The following is a 16,767-nucleotide window of genomic DNA, read 5'->3' on the forward strand; positions in this document are numbered from 1 at the left end:
AGCAGATTCGACGAAACTGTGTGCTGTGATATTTTCTTTAATCTTTAGCATGCTAAGTAGCCGTTTCGATACCAATTTTCTGTAAAAAGCATGTGGGATTAAACCCAATAAAGTTACATTTCCTTATAAGAATGTCATTTATGATCTATTTTGTGCAAGATTTTCAATCTCAAAATTGCTGCAAAATGCATTCTTTAATAATATGGTATTAACATGTACATGCTATGGCACAGTTAAGTTTAACTTTAGTATTTACATACTGTACATGTACTGTAAAAATATACAAAAAGTCTTATTAATTATAGTAGTTACAGTTACTATAACAGTTACAGAAGTAGTAAAAATAAGTACTGCAATCATCTTTATAAATAGAAAATGGAAGACAAATTTCAGTTTGATCCCATAGAACCTGAAAGTGTCCAAATGATTGGCACTACATATTCTGCATGGCCTGCAAAGTACATTGTTTGGCAAAGTTTTCCTAACAAATATTTGTTATGGAGCAAGCATGGGGACCCCAGCATACAAATAGGATGGCACCCAGGCTATCCAATATATAGCCATTTACGAATTAAATTGACTCGTGTCTTGGCCAGCATGCCAACAGAACGTACTGCGCCTGTGCAAAACACTGATTTTTCACGGTTTTCATTGGACGTTTGGTCAACATTGCATCAGAATTTTGCCTGTTGCAGAAGATACTAGTATCTTTGCCGATACAACATTTGGAAACTACAGACGGGCTGTTGATAGTACATACGCAAATACGACTTTATATGAGGGGTTCTGCTGAAGTGCTGTGCACAATACATTATGGGTTTCGCCCAGGTACAGTACCTACAGATTATAACCCCGAATCTCCTTGTCCGTTTCAATGTGGCCGTACTGGATGTAGCCCCTATCGCTGACTGGCCATGTCTCCTTGTTCTCGTATCCCCAGTTAGTGGGAGGCTTGTTCTGTGTGTTGTGGAACAGGGTATGTGGTTCGGCGGGCGGCTTGTCCTCCGGACACATGCAGAGTCGCAGCTTGTCCAGCAGGTGTCCAGGCCAGAAGGCGTTGTCGTCCACACTGGAGGCATTGGGCGTGTCACTGCTTACCAACTTCTTGAACCTGACCTTGTGGGTTCTGTAACATTAGACGATACTTTAATTATAACTGCATCATAGACAGTAGGACGATACAAAATGTCAATTTTCTGGTCACTTCTGTACCAAGGCCCAATTTATGCACAGTGTTTCTTCACTTTTAGTCCTGTGTATTTTAGTCCTGTACTCAGTTCCCTCTACATTAGGACGATACAAATTTTCAATTTTCTGGTCATTTCTTCACTAGGGCCCAATTTATGCGCATAATTATGCACAATATGTTTCCCAACTTCTGCATATTTTAGTCCAGGACCTGTACTCAGTTACCATCTACTTGTGTTTTGCACCACAGTATCTGCGCTTTACATTGTTTTTTGCTTCATATTCAAATTTGTTCCTTTTTTGCTTTCCCCTTTTGCTAACCCATTTTGCTTGCTTTTGCTTGTTTTCACTCGTTTTTGCTTATTTTCGCACTTTCTGTACACCCCACATACCAGGTGCCTGAGTCTTACCTTGTAAGTTGCTCATATTCCTCAAAGGTCATCCAACAGTCCACCACTCGAGAGATGTTGGCCTTTCCGGTGGACAGACTCATGCGCTGACCGGTGGCTCCCACTCTCTTCTGCATGGGGTAGACGTGTCGGGAGTCAACCAACAGAGTGCCTTGCTTCGTCCGTTTTACCTGGAAAAAGGACGTGGAAGTTTGAAAAATTGAATGTTAGATTAACAATCAAGTCATAAACAATACCCCTATGTTCTGACTCCCCTATGTTCCAACAACCCTATGTTCCAACAACCCTATATTCCAACAACCCTATGTTCCAACAACCCTATATTCCAACAACCCTGTGTTCCAACACCCCTATCATGTTTTGACACCCCTTCGTTCCAACACCCCTATGTTCCAACACCCCTATGTTCCGACCCGCCTTTGTTCCGACACCCCTATGTTCCGACCCGCCTTTGTTCTGACACCCCTATGTTCTGACACCCCTTTATCCAACACTCCTGTGTTCCAAAACTGCTGTGTTCCGGCACCCCTATGTTCTAACACCCCTGTTTTCCAACACCCCTATGTTCCGACACCCCTACATTCTATGCCTGGAACATAGGGTTGTCCCCTCCCCTTATGAACAACACACAGGTATCAGTCTAGACATACCACATGATCGCCTTGATGCTTGACTGCTTTGTCCTCCTTCTTCTTGGCCTTGTGGGCTGCTGGTGTTTTTGCCCAGTCTTTAGACAGCAGGTCCAGTCCAGGCTGGCGCAGGGCAGTGGTGCTGCCGGTCAGCAACCGGTCACCAGGGTGGAGCAGGACTACACGGTTCAAACAATGGGAGGTTATGATTGGTCATTAAAATGTGCCTGCTAGGTTACATCCTCATTCATTATTTTTTAATTTTATTTAGTTCAATTTTCAACTCATAACAAGGCTCATAGAAACCACTGTGTTTTGGGGTACAATAAGAAACTCAAAAGACGGATGTTTACCTGCATGTGCCTACATGTAAGACTTAAAAAGTTTTTTTTTGTACCCATTCGGGAAGCTTTCATACATGTACATTGTAAGTGATGTAGTTGTACAAGTAGGAAAGACACTTTCAGCTTGGAACTTTTTTCTGAGAGATGGAGGAAGAAAGGGTGATTTGCTTCTGTATTAGTACAATTTGATTCAAATGTAGCTTTGTCGAGTCTTTCAATCAAAGGTAAAATGTTGAGTAAAAACTTGTCTTCCTGCAAGTGCCAGATGCATGCAGTGCCACATGACATTGTACTTAGTACTACATACTTTGAATAATATGCCATGATGAGGTAGTGTTTCTGCACCAAATTTGCATTGGTTACAGGGCTAGGCAGCAGGAATAAGGTCAAATTGATCCCAAACTGATCTAATCATAATGTGACACTAGTTAAGTTCACAATGCCTTACCTCTCTCCAGCAAACTTGATGAGAGCGCTGTGCCGCTTTCCTTGCAGAGTCTGCAGATCTGGTTATATTCACGCAGCCGCTGCTGCCGGTACCGATCCACCGCAGCCCCCATCTCCCCCGTCATAGAGGACGGTAACGAATGGTTGTCAACTGCAACATTTCCTGTCCGGATCAGTCGGACCGCCTCCTCCAGTTCCTGCTGTCGTTTCTTCTTCTTTTTCTGCTTCTCCTATTGGTAGCAAACATATCTCTCATCAGTGTGAAAGTTCATTCGTGAATGGTTCCAGAACAGACCTCCCAACAACTTTAATCTACCCCAGACATCACACTTCAGGGCTGGAAATACCATGTGCATATGCAGGTTAGTGCAGGTAAACTTGGAGCTGTGCAGGTATATGTATTTCTGATGTTTCAGAGTTACACCTAACTAACACCTTACAGTGTACTAGTGGGAAAAATGACCAGAAGTGGTCAAAATAAAGAATGAATGAAAAACTGCCTTGCATTCTTCAAATTAAAGTAGCATCATTGAAGACAGGACAAGAGGTCCTTCACTATTCCAAAACTTTTTATACTTAAGATATTAACTGCGTTACTGTAACAGTAATTTTAACTAATCGGTAATTACCTTCCCATCCTCCAGGAATCCATTGGCTACCAAAATACAATATAATAGAACAAGTTGTTATGATTAACGGTAAGAAATATTCTTGTAACTCGATCTTAAAACAGACTGTGCATTATGCACCCCTTTGTTGATTGAAAAGTTTCCAAAATTATTTCCATGTACTACAGAATTAGTAAAAATGATCCAACCCCCCTTCCCCTTTTACCACAAAATTAAGGCCACACCAAATTAATTTGTTGGTTTTCTGATTTTCTCAGAAAAAATATGAAGCGACAGGGCGAAAAAAAAAATGAAAATAAAAACAGTTCTAGGCATCCTATCATAGCCCCAAAAGCCACGATAGGAGCCATGAAGTCAACAACAAAGGTTGGGTTCACATTTAAACAATGAATTTTGAACTTTAATCAAACCACTGCATTGATAGATGAAAAAACCTTCAACAACTAGGAAGAAAAGGACTTTCCTCAACTGTTGAGGGCAAATTATGAGCATTTTTGAGTTGATTCAGAACCAGAATCTGTTTTTCTTTTTTTGCAAACCAAAAAAAAATGAAGAGGCGCATCATTCTGAGAACCAATAAATGAAATTGGTATTGCCTATAAGTCTAGTAGAAGTGTCTGCTAATTTAAAAATGAATGAATTTACTGTTACAGTACCTTTTTCTCCCACTGCTTCTCCCTTTTCCTTCTCTCCAGCATGACTTCACTGGAAAGAGGTACAGTCTCAGTTGTATCCACTGGTGGAACCTCTAACAAAGACGACGAACTCGAGCCCATGGTTTGACGCGAACGGTCCAGTCCCGTGTCCTGGGCCGTCTTCTCTGGAGTCTTGTAGGACGGGGCGTGAACCCTGGTGACCTGAGCTGACGTGGATCTTTTCTTACCGCCGTGTGTAGATCTGTGTTTCCCCGCTGCCAGGTTTTCCTCTGTAAAAAACATTTTGTGATCATTAAGATGTTATAAATGTATTCACCCAAGTTATGTTAGCTATCATAATGACGAATATTCGAAGATTGTTCCTGGGTGCCCCATGTTTCTAGTATTGACTCCAAATCTACTTCTTAGACTTAGAGATAAAATATTACAAATGCGTAACTTTTAGGGCAAAATTACGGAAAACTATCATTTCTATGGGGTTTGCCGTAATTTTGCTCCAAACGGGGACGCTAGGTTTACTCTAACGGCCTGAACATGCAACATGCAAAGAAAGATGGCCGCCCGGTAGTGTTGACAGCAGAACATCATGCAGCCAATGGGAAATTTTCATCATGGCCAATTTTGCTTTCCACGACTCTTTTGACGAAAAATGCCTGATTCAAGAGTTGCCATGGCTATTTGTCACTGTACTCACCAGATCTGGTGAGTCGAGATTGGGCCTGACTCCTCAGAGCGTCCCAGTCTTCATCGTGTAGTTTGTGACGTCCCTGCACCAGCTCCCTGTAGTCTATCTTCTCATTCCCATCCTGGTCCAACATCACCATCAGGTCCTCCAGCTGGTGGTCACTTATCGGTACCCCGGTCTGAAGGAGAAGAATTTCTTTTTATTCTATTCATACTCACCTAGTCACCCACCAAAGATCAAGATCCATTCATAGCTTCTCAAGTTATGCTGTATATATATACTGATATACAAATGGCAAATGCATAGGAAGCCCACTGCAGTACCATTGGAAAATGCCAGGTGAACCATTTTTGAACTTGACCTTCATTTTTACAACCGCTACTCACCTATCAAATATCATGAAAAATGATCCACAGCATGCCCGTAGCCAGGATTTTGAATGGGGGGGTTCTTCCCACTGCTTGAGGGGACCTCGAGCGCCGTAGGTGCGAGGTTCCTAGGGGGGTCCGGGGGCATGCTCCCCCGGAAAATTTTGAAAAATGAACCTTCTAAAATGGCATTTCGTGCATTTTCAAGAGGATTTCCAAGAAAAAATCAGAGATAGATTTTTATTCAATGACAAAGGGAGCAGTTTTTCTACATAAAATGTGGACCAAAAAGTGGACCTTTACTTAAAATGTGGACCAAAAAGTGGACCTTTACATAAAAAGTGGACCAAAAAGTGGACCTTTGAGCCTTGTGGGGGGGTTCTTCCGAACCCCCGAACCCCCCCTGGCTACGGGCATGCACAGACTACTCAAATTATACTGCTTACATACATACCACAGCCCACATCAAGGCCAAACCAAAAACAATTATCTATATGGCGGAGATATTTTTATGAATAAATAAATAAATAGCACATAACCTTCTCAATGAAGGTAATAAAACTTACCAGCTTGATGACCTTTTTAAAGTCCTCCCTACTGACCAGCCACTGCTTGTTCTTATCAAATCGCATGAAGAAGTCAAGCAGACGTAGCTTGTGTTGTCGGACATATTTATCGATGACTCTCATGGCCTCAGGTGATGGAGACGCCACTGTGGGTGTTGGACTGCGGACGCGTTGTTGCTCCTTTACTTTCGGCTTTGCCACCTGTATGTGAAAGAAGAACACATCTATGTAAGGATATTGTCCTATATGCAGTATATGGTGAATGAAAGAACCTTCTTGCATGACGGTTGTACCTGGTACAATGTATGGCAACAATGAGAATGTGATCAATACTGTAGGTGTATTCTAAGAAACTATTAGTACAAAAATATGGATGTAAACGGCGTATTGATCGATGCCCAATATTTATGAAGGTCAATGGAAAATGATGGTGTGTCTACCAGGCCAGGCTACCAAGCTACCCCCTACCTCAACCCCAGGGGTATGAACAGGGGTTTCTTACAATGTGTACAGTCTGTCCTGCCTTAGGTTTTCTGAATATTTTTTTTTAAACTAAAACTTGTCAGGCTTGCAGTGTTTCAGCCAGCCTGATTTTTTTTCTGTCATCTCAAAGTTACATCTTGTAAAGCAACAATCCTAGGGAGTTGGACCATACTCCCCCAACAAAAGTTTGAAATCCTGACCCTCTGAAATGCTATTTCCTGCATTCTGAGGGTCAAATTTTTCTTGGTGACATGTCTTTCCACATCTGTACACACCAATTTTTGTCTGTCAAAAATGACAGATTGAGGAACTTGAGCTAGCTGCAATGAGGCCAAAAATTCCTTCAAAAGGAAAGATGGATGCTGGCTAGAACACTGTATGGGTGCCCTGTTTGTACCTGTATCTCTTCTGCCTCCTGTGCCTGTATTTGCTGCCTCTGTCTGTCTGACACCTTCAGCTGTCCCAGCACACGACTCTCCAGACCAGTCCTATCCGGTTTCCTGGCCAGCCACGACTGGTTCAGCCCTAACTTGTTCAGATCTTGCCTCAGAGTTTGGCGCTTGGCCACCCACTCTTTGCACTCTTGCTCCCTGATGTACAGCTCTTTCTGAATCTCTTTCACCTCTTCCTCCAGAGTTTTGGTAGGTGGGGGAGGGGGGTTCAAGCTGGCATGGAACGGCTGCTTGAGTTCTCGAACACCATCGTCTGCGGTGCTCATAGGTGGGGCTATTATAACTCTCCTCCTTGAAACAGGTGCTCCAAACGACTTGGAGGCTACCCGGTAGTAAAGATTTGGAAACAATTGCCTCTGCTTGTAGTGCTTGAGTTGCTCTTCTATGGGAAGGTAGGCCAAGTCGTTTGGATCGAACAACCACGCGAAGCCGAAATCGGAGAACTCCGGATCAAGATCTGCTGTCAAGGCCATGATGGTTGAACTTGCTGTTCTCTGTCTGTACCCGTTGGTTGTTATGTGTGAGGGACTGCAGCTTTCTGCTGCCAGAATCCTAGTTCTGTAATGACATGACATAACATTAGTTAGGATTGAACATTTGCTCCCTACAGTATGCAATAAGGTTATGGTAACATTTTTTTATATATATTTCAGAAGTTAAAGCTAATTGAAAAAAAAAAAACGATTGGTTGGCTCTCTTCGGGGCTGCTGGAGCTCTTCGCCGCCCACTCAACTAGTTAGGTAACGTTATATACCGTTACGAGTTTTGCACGGTAGGAGTTCAATTATCGAGGTAAAGTTACATGTATGATGTATAATTTATAAACTCCTGCGGTGCAAAACTCAGTACCGTACGGGTAGTTCAGTCCGGCGGCGAAGAGCCCCTGCAGCCCCGAAGAGAGCCGGCCCGAACCACGATAGACTAGACACCAGGCTATAATGACACAGTGTATAACACGCATGATCATGAATTAACTTGAAGCGAAAGGATGGGCGAACGAAACTAACATAACAGTCTGTTACTAACTTTGTTAATAAACAAATTATTTGACAAAATCTAAGGTTACAAACCAGATGCATGAATGTTAACGATGAGTACAAGCTCCTTTGCTGGAGCCGACCAGAAATGCTTCATTCAAACTAGCTGATATCATATTTGGAGTTGGTCACCGTAACAGCTGACTTTTGACAGCAAGACGCCATCTTTGGCGCTGATGTTTACATATGGTTGTCATGGCACACTTAGAATGCTGGGAAATGGGCACGTCCATTTTAGATCGGGGGTGTCTAGCTGTTTCGCGCCATTTCTAGGTCAAATGTCAAAGCAATCAGCTGAGCTGTACGCGTACGTGTGTAAGGATGTGACCTAACATTCCCGGATCCCGAGTGCCTCATGTGATCGTCACTTTATGACTTTTCTTCAGGGCGTTTTGCCAACTTACGGGCGTTTAGAACATCAACGAGGAAATGTCTCACGTAGCCGCGTGTCTGGTTTGCCTGTCAGTGGTCCTTACCGGCGGTACAGGCCTGCTGACCCCCAGGTTTCCAAGGCCGAAAGGTCCTGTCCTGAGATCGGAGTACAGCTATGATACCAAATACTTTACACAGCCGGTAAGATGTATACTATTTATCTATATACTAAATGCGTAATCTACATGTAATGTGTATCACTCCTGTTTAACTGCTAGTTTACACTTACATGCAAAGGGCAGTTTGTGTCTAATTGATATGATGGGTGTGAACAGGGGTGGGGAAACGATTACCACCCTGCTGAGAAGGCAGGGGAGTGATTATCTCACACTGTTGATAAGAGAACAGGGGGGAGGGGAAATGGTTACCACCCTGCTGTGAAAGCAGGGGAATGATGATAAGAGAACAGGGGGAGGGGGAGTGATTATCACCCTGCTGAGAAAGCTGTCACAAATTAACAGGCCCGAGCCACCAAAGAGCTAACGTTACATAAAGCAGATTTGAGCAGAGGGAAGTTCTTCTTCTTCTTCTTCTTGTATACTCTCTAACAACCCCTACTGGGGATCACCTGAGGTGGGGGGGGGGGGGGGGTTGCGACGGACTATGGCTGCACGGCCAGGAGTCCGGCCTTAAAGGCCTCCACTGTCTGGGCTTTTACTAACTGTCCCGGCAGCTTATTCCACTCATTTATTGTTCTTGGAAAATAAAAAGAAAATCTAAAACAGTCTGTTTTGGCAGATATTGCTTGATATTATATTCATGACTTGGAAGTAAAAGACTTACTGCACCTGTGGGTAAACATTAAAGAAAAGGTGTTTAGGAGAAGTTACTTATAATGGGTATGTTGGCCCTGGAGCCAAGGAACTGGCCTGTGTAGGCCCTGGAAACAGTCTGGCACTCAGGCTATATAGTTAGCCATGTGAGTTATATAAAAGAAAGATGACGCATTTTTAGTACTAGTATGACGTTATATCTTACGGTTCCGGCTGTGTGAAGTACTAGTATTTGGTATCTGTACTGGTTAACCCTGGAAACAGTCTGGCACCCAGGCTATACCAGTACATGTATGTATAAAGTTAGTTGTGTCAGTAGTCGAAGTTAAATCTCAGGTACTTCTGCTGAACAGGTGGATCACTTCAGCTTTGCCACTTCAGACACCTTTGATCAACGTTACCTCATCAATAGGAAATACTTTGAAGGTGACGGAGGACCTATCTTCTTCTACACTGGGAACGAAGGGGACATCACATGGTTTGGTGACAACACAGTAAGTGGAGAATGGATGGATGAATGAATGAATGAATGAATGAAGGATGGATGGATGGATGGATGGATGGATGGATGGATGGATGGATGGATGGAAGGATGGATGGATGGATGGATGGATGGATGGATGGATGGATGGATGGATGAATGAATGAAGATGTCTTTGTCTTTTATATACATATGTATCTACATTTATATGTACATGTATGTATTTTATCTCAAGAAGCTCTCCCAGGATGGAGGAATAAACAAAGGAAAGTGAAAAGGAATGAATGAATGAATAATTCCCTCTTTGCTATACAATCTACCTTCTGATAATGATATTCTAGAGAATAACCTTTGTCACTTAAGAATGAAATATTGTGAGATTTTAGAAGATTATTTTCTGTGATGTTTCTGAGTCCTAGAGTCACTTTGACATGGCATGTCATCCTACCTGTTCATTCCAGGGCTTTATGTGGGACATTGCACCAAAATTCAAGGCTATGGTGGTTTTTGCAGAACATCGCTACTATGGAGATTCAATGCCATATGGAAAAGATTCCTACAAGGTAATGAGACTTTCAATATAATATTCTGCAGTTTTTATCTGTAATGACCTGTAGTCCAGTTCATATGAGGAGTTCTCAGATGACATACACTTACATGTACAAGTAAGTTGTTCATGAAACTTTTTCTACTGAACATGTGGATCACTTCTGATAATCAGTTTTTGATCAGTGTTACTTAATGAAACAGAGTCAGGCATCATTATTCCTGGGTTTACGGAAAGGCTAGCCTATGTCCCAGTCCTGGCTATCTGTCCTGTCTACTTTGGCTGGCTAACACCTCAGGCAAATCAGATACATTTGTCCCCATTCATGTCCTCGAAAATTATAAGACACCTAAGCAGCTGCGCCCTTTAATGGAATGTACAAATGTATTAAGATTACATCCATTACACTGGTTATGGCATAGCATATAGTGTATCGACAAGAATTCTACAAGAAAAGTAGAAATAAACAGGATATTTGTTCACTTCTTTGAATTCCTTTAAACAAGGACCCTCGGCACCTTGGTTACCTGACGGCAGAGCAGGCTCTGGCAGACTTCGCCCGTCTCATCACACACCTGAAGTCCAGCATCCCCGGTGCCGCGGACAGTCCCGTGGTGGCCTTCGGGGGGTCGTACGGAGGGATGCTCGCGGCCTGGTTCCGGATGAAGTATCCCAGCTCCGTCATCGGGTATCAGACCTCTCTTTGGTTACAAGTGGTCATTAAACTACATAAAGCATTTTGTACATTTTTTTTTACACATCAATGAGGTGCAGTGTACAGTGAATAGGTACATGTATAGTCAATAGTGCAAGTATCCTGAATTGCTCAAGCTCAGATAGGTACAAGAACAATGTAACAGTCTGCTTTATTGAAGAAGGCTATTGTTTTCTAAGGTGGTAAGAAAAAGCCATCTGCTTAGCTTTAAGGCCACACTGATTTTTTTACTCCGTGAAGGAGGTCAGGACCTCCGGACGGAGTGTTGTGATCGGCTGATTTTTCGTGTTCGCAGTCAAAACACTGGGTTCTCTTTGTGTAATCGGCACGCAATTTTATACGCTGTCTGCGGGCATGCCCGTGTTGATGCACGAATGTGTATTTTTGCCGTTGCTGCTTTCGCGGTCAATGTAATATTGCAGACGCACCCCTACAATTACGAGGCGAATTGGAATGGTCCAGAAAAACGCGTTGTTTGGAATAGCAGTGGGGGGGTGGAACTTCATGCAGATACGGGGTGGTTTTGATAAGTGGTTCCAGATGTTTTTGCCCATGCTTAAGAGATGCCAAGTTTTTTGGAAGATGTTCGCAGCCAAAACGCATTCTTCCGTACGTCGCATTTCTGTGTAATTTCGCATGTGGTGTGGCATTATGTCCGGGATGATGCACGTCTTTTTATTTTTACTGTAGCTGTTTTGATATTGAAGTAAATGCATATTTTAGAAACATCCCTACTTTTACAATCCTGTGGAATAGGCCGTAGGTTTAGGCAGTTGTCTGGTAGCAGAGGTACTCTAAGCAGATATCCTGGTTATCTGGCCGGCGGTAGTAACACTCGCGGTGCTTACCGCAACTGTTGATGGAATTTGGCCTGTTCCAGGCGCGCTTAATTAGGTACAGGCACGGTAAGACGGTGGGGCTGTCTTTGTTACTAGACACGACCATGATAGTCCGATCTTTATGTGAATGCAATGATTGTGTGTGTGTAATTAAAATGAACTTCGAACTTGAAGCACAGTATCTTTACACGCCCTGGGAGCAGTAATGGATTTAGCTCTTTGTATGTTTTATGCTTGTGACGCGCCCTCATTGTATTAACCGTTGCCTAATTATAATGTCTGCACAGTAGGTCTGGCGTTGACGCTTGGGATTTTGTTGAAATATATAAAAATTCACGGAGGATTGTCGCCTATGGCTTCTTGTTTTATTTTATGGATGACACCCACACGCTCATTGATTTACGCCTGTTCTAGAAAAAAATTACGTCTGAGGAGGCTCTCCTCTGTAGTCCATGGTAGCTAGCAATAGGGAGCCAGCGGTAACTACAGAGGATGGCACCCAGGCTACCAAAGCTCCACAGAAATCTAAAACTCAGTACGGTGCTGCAAAAGGCCAGCATGTGCTGGCTTGTCGTAAAAGTCACAATACCAGCTTTTGTATTCCTGTGGTTTAGCAGCATTTTTTTTGGCTGGAAATTTTTTTTTTTTTTGCCCACGTGCACTAGTTTGGGGGTCTTCAGAGGATGTCATCCATGAATTAAGTCAGTGTGGCTTTATGTATAACACTGTCGGAGGTTGTTTTGTTGTTTGTTTGTTTGTTGGTAGGTCTCTGGCTGCCTCGGCTCCGGTGTGGCAGTTTGAAGGTCTGACACCATGTGGGAGTCAGTACTCCATCATCACACAAGACTTCCAGAAGGGCAGCCCTGGCTGTGACACACGCATCCGCAAGTCCTGGGACCTCCTCAATCAGATAGGACAAACAGGTCGGGACTACTTTAAATCTTAAAGATACAAGTATCCAATGCACCATCAGGGGGTCAAAACAAAAAGATATCTGCATGAGGAAATCTGTCTGATATTGACACTAATAAGACATCTAACACCCAAATATCTCGACCATAACTTGTTCAGAACTCGAGATATTCTCTTGGAAAAATTCTAACAAACTTATGTCTCTTTTTCTAGAGCAAAAGAGCAATCTAACACCCAAAAATCTGGACCACAACGTGTTCAGAACACGAGATACGAGATCCGGAACTTCCGCTAAAGTACCAAGGGAAGCCACTAGGGGGCCCAAAATCTAATCATTTCCAGTTTTCGTCACACCCTATCAAAAGCACCAAGTATGAAATCAATCCATCCAGCCATTCTTGAGTTATCTTATTGATCAACAGACAGAATGACAGACACAACTGAAAATAGAATCTTCTTGGCAAAGGTAATAATGATAGTAATTATTCCCTTCTCAGCTGCTGGTAGAGAGAAGTTGTCCTCTATGTTCTCTCTGTGTTCTCCACTCAACACAACGAAAGACGTTACTGTGACCATGACCCAATGGCTTCTCAACACATGGTTCAACCTCGCCATGGTGGACTATCCTTACCCTGCCAGCTTCCTGGAACCCCTACCTGCCTGGCCAATCAAGGTGGGCCTTACAAGTTGGTACTGTAAATCACTTTGTATTCGCTGCTTGGCCAATCAAGGTGGGCCTTACAAGTTGGTACTGTAAATCACTTTGTATTTGCTGCCTGGCCAATCAAGGTGGGCCTTACAAGTTGGTACTGTAAGTCTGTAAATCACTTTGTATTCACTGCTTGGCCAATCAAGCTGGGCCTTACAAGTTGGTACTGTAAATCACTTTGTATTTGGGGTAGCAAAATTTTTTGGTCTGAGAAAAATGGACATGTTTGCAGAACTATATGTTCGTGGTGGTGGCAGTTGCAGAAGAAAGAAAGTTGGCAAATTATTTATTTGCAGTTATGATAAATTTGCGATACAGAAGTGACCATAAAAACGCAAAACAAAAGTATATGTACCACGAATATAAAGTGATTTACAGTATTGTTGAGCATGGTACTGTACCGTGATTAAGCATGTCGGCAGAACGTACTGCGCCTTTTGCAAAACTCGGATTTTCATGGTTTCCGCTAGATGTTTGGTCAGCGTTGCATCAAAATTTTCCTTTGTTTCTCATTTGGGGTGATTGAGACGGAGGAACAAAATTTTGGACTGGCTAGAAAACTGGTGGAGGGTGAACAAATTTTCCCTTGCAGTAGGTATGGTTTAACATAGTCCTTTTCACAGGAAGTGTGTTCACTCATCACTAAATCATTGGATGTGCTGGAGGGTATAGCTGCTGGTGCTACACTGTACTACAACTACACAGGCCAGGCCACCTGCCTTAACATTCAGGAGAGCGCAGTTAGCAGTCTGGGGGACCTTGGCTGGAGCTTCCAGGTAGGGCTATGGATAATATGAAGTTATCATTAAGTTACTATGTTTGTGAAAGTGTTGCTTTTTTTGCAGATGAAAAGAAACAGGGCAGAAAAGCCATTTTTCAATATTTAGATAATATACATGTAGAAAACATTATGAAAATTTTTGCTTGGCACTTGCATGGAGGTAGATTTAGGTCATACACCAATAGACCTCATTCTAGATACATGATTTTATTCAAATGAAAAAATGAAAAATTCTCGCGAGAGCGCATCCTTGGCGTGAGCGCGCGTGACCTCGCACGAAAACGAGACCGCAGTTGCGGTCAGGTTTCCCATGACGCGGCCTAACAATGGAGTCTTCCACAGTCGATAGCGATACTCCAACTTCAACGGTGAGTTTTGCCCGTCCAGTGTAAAATTGCCGGAATTACTGCTTTCACGGGTAGATAATGTTGTTGTGGGCAAGTTGGATCGATTTCGGCGGGTAGAAATGCATTTTTCGAAGTTAGCTGCGTACGTAGAATGTAAACAAAGTGCATCACCGTCCGAAACTGCTAAAAATTGGAAGAAACATGCATTTCTACCCGCCGAAATCGATCCCACATGCCCACAACAACATTCTCTACCCGTGAAAGCAGTAATTCCGACAATATTTTACACTGGACGGGCAAAACTCACCGTTGAAGTTGGAGCATCGCTATCGACTGTGTTAGAACGTACTACAGGGAATCCGCGACCACACGGAAGCCTCGCTTTCGTGCGAGGTCACGCGCGCTCACGCCAAGGATGTGCTCTCGCGAGAATAGAATCAATATGGCGACTGTATCTGGAATGAGGTCTATTTTTGGTGGCTGATAGCTTTTCATGTCAGGAACTTGTGGTGTGGGTTTGGTCCTGCTAGCAACTTGGTTTGGAACTACATGTACATGGTAGTTTCAGGCGAAATCTTTACAAGTGGATAAACTCATGAAAGGAATGAAGAGTTTTCATGAATTTTAGCACATTGGTAGCTTAAGGTTCTGAAATACATGTCTCCAGATATTTTCATGTAGGTATGAGGTCTCAAAATTTTTGTTTAATATGTTTACCGTCACAGAAGGAAAATATATGTTTTTGTTTTTGCTCCGTTTCTTCTCCATATTCCTCTTCTTCCATTTCAAACAAATAAAGTCAATGACCTGAACCAGACATCTGTCACTATGGTAACTGGTGCTGTAGCAGACACCCTGTGGTGTTTGGTTACATTATGTAGCAGGACAGAGCTGGAGGGGCTGCTCCACATGTTAGCTTCTTGATATTATACAATGTATATGAATGTGTTTTAGTAAGAATGAACAGAGCAGTAGTTTGACTAGACCTATGCAAATGTTACCTTTATGGTTAATTTTGTTTCTATCTTTTTTTCAGTTTTGCTCTGAGATGACCATGCCTTCCTGTAGCGATGGTGTCCATGACATGTTTTTCCCTGAGCCGTGGAACCTGACTGCGTACATGGCCCAGTGCAAGTCTGCGTGGAAGGTGACACCCAGGCCGTACTGGATCCTCCAACAGTTCGGTGGCAAAAATATCACTGCTGCTAGCAACATCATATTCAGGTCTGTTTGACTTCTTACTTAAGAACTTCAAATTGAATGTAGAGTCAAACTTGCCCAAGCGACCACCGGACATCTGGCTGCTTTTTCTTGGTCTGAATAAAGCATAAGGGACTTGCCTAAGCCGACCAAAATTTAAAACACTTCAAGTATGAAATGATGACAAAAATGTGCTAAGAAATGGCAGTAAATGTCAATATCAGATTTCCTCATCCAGAATTTTTTTTTGTTTTGCCACTCTGAAAGTGCATTCATTTTGATGCCTTTATTTAAAGAAGTCAACATTACTGGGAAATGTCATTACCTTTGCCGAGAAGGTTATGTTTTCAGTAGTGTTTGTCCGTTTGTCTGTGAACAGCATAAATCAAGAAGGTATGAATGGAATCTAATGATATTTGGTGTGTGGATAGAATGGCCCCAAATATATGGAAATGGTAAGATTTTGGGCCCCCTGGCAGCTTTCCTTGATACTGCAGCAGAACTTTCAGGTTTGATATCTCACGATCTAGACATGTTAGGGTCACGACTTTTGCATGAAAGATAGCTCTTGTGCTCGAGAAGAAGTGTCACTAGTTTAGTCCTCCTGGCATCTTGTCTCGGAACTGCAGGAGCATTTTTCTTGTTGACATTGTTGTCACTGTTCTAACATTCCTTCCCCCAGTAATGGCCTGTTGGACCCGTGGTCAGCCGGAGGAGTGACCGAGTCTCTCTCAGACTCCCTGGTGGCCATCACGATCGCAGACGGCGCCCACCACTTGGACCTGCGCTCCTCCAACCCAGCTGACCCGCAGTCTGTCATAGAGGCCAGGGAGCAGGAAGTTGAGATTATCAGGGAGTGGCTACAACAGTACTACTCAGGGTTATAGCTGACTCCCTCAATTTCGGAAGAGTACCATTAATTCACCAAACTGAATCTTCTGGGAAGCAAAATTTCACGGTCTGAGGAAAATGTTCAGGGCATGTTCGCATCCAGTGCAGTTTTTAGGAATTGAAAACCAGACATTTCAAAGCCAATATTCTAGTCATTTAATCTACATACTGAGTTGACAGCACACTATCCCAATGTATATTGACCCTCATGGAGCAAAAATTCCCAAAATTTTGATGGAAAATGGG

At 43.0% G+C, this 16,767-nt stretch overlaps 2 protein-coding genes across 2 annotated transcripts; one reads left to right on the forward strand and one right to left on the reverse strand.

Annotated features, from left to right (window-relative positions):
• Nucleotides 1-530: 530 nt before the first annotated feature.
• LOC109477361 (EF-hand calcium-binding domain-containing protein 12-like) lies at nucleotides 531-8,058 on the reverse strand. Its single transcript, XM_019778567.1, has 9 exons — nucleotides 7,928-8,058; nucleotides 6,803-7,415; nucleotides 5,923-6,123; nucleotides 4,998-5,166; nucleotides 4,304-4,572; nucleotides 3,020-3,248; nucleotides 2,249-2,406; nucleotides 1,599-1,768; nucleotides 531-1,126 (listed from the first exon to the last, which is right to left on the reverse strand). Exons 2-9 carry the CDS (start codon nucleotides 7,328-7,330, stop codon nucleotides 838-840), a joined length of 2,013 nt encoding a protein of 670 aa, XP_019634126.1. The 5' UTR covers nucleotides 7,331-7,415; nucleotides 7,928-8,058; the 3' UTR covers nucleotides 531-837.
• A 121-nt stretch (nucleotides 8,059-8,179) lies between these two features.
• LOC109477357 (lysosomal Pro-X carboxypeptidase-like) lies at nucleotides 8,180-16,644 on the forward strand. Its single transcript, XM_019778562.1, has 9 exons — nucleotides 8,180-8,467; nucleotides 9,453-9,593; nucleotides 10,042-10,143; nucleotides 10,634-10,815; nucleotides 12,447-12,604; nucleotides 13,091-13,266; nucleotides 13,926-14,078; nucleotides 15,467-15,654; nucleotides 16,313-16,644. Exons 1-9 carry the CDS (start codon nucleotides 8,324-8,326, stop codon nucleotides 16,515-16,517), a joined length of 1,449 nt encoding a protein of 482 aa, XP_019634121.1. The 5' UTR covers nucleotides 8,180-8,323; the 3' UTR covers nucleotides 16,518-16,644.
• The last annotated feature ends 123 nt before the right edge of the window (nucleotides 16,645-16,767 follow it).

Source organism: Branchiostoma belcheri, unplaced genomic scaffold, assembly GCF_001625305.1.
Source record: "Branchiostoma belcheri isolate BF01 breed outbred unplaced genomic scaffold, Haploidv18h27 scaffold4, whole genome shotgun sequence".
NCBI classification, from domain to species: Eukaryota; Metazoa; Chordata; class Leptocardii; order Amphioxiformes; family Branchiostomatidae; genus Branchiostoma; species Branchiostoma belcheri.

Excerpts from the sequence above, each read along its gene's own strand:
- LOC109477361 (XM_019778567.1), bottom strand. The coding sequence starts at position 7,330 with ATGGCCTTGACAGCAGATCTTGATCCGGAGTTCTCCGATTTCGGCTTC. Across the intron at positions 1,769-2,248 it reads AGCATCAAGGCGATCATGTG|GTAAAACGGACGAAGCAAGG; the intron begins GTATGTCTAGAC and ends TCCTTTTTCCAG. Across the intron at positions 1,127-1,598 it reads GAATATGAGCAACTTACAAG|AACCCACAAGGTCAGGTTCA; the intron begins GTAAGACTCAGG and ends CTAATGTTACAG.
- LOC109477357 (XM_019778562.1), top strand. The coding sequence starts at position 8,324 with ATGTCTCACGTAGCCGCGTGTCTGGTTTGCCTGTCAGTGGTCCTTACC. Across the intron at positions 10,144-10,633 it reads ATGGAAAAGATTCCTACAAG|GACCCTCGGCACCTTGGTTA; the intron begins GTAATGAGACTT and ends CCTTTAAACAAG. Across the intron at positions 15,655-16,312 it reads GCTAGCAACATCATATTCAG|TAATGGCCTGTTGGACCCGT; the intron begins GTCTGTTTGACT and ends TCCTTCCCCCAG.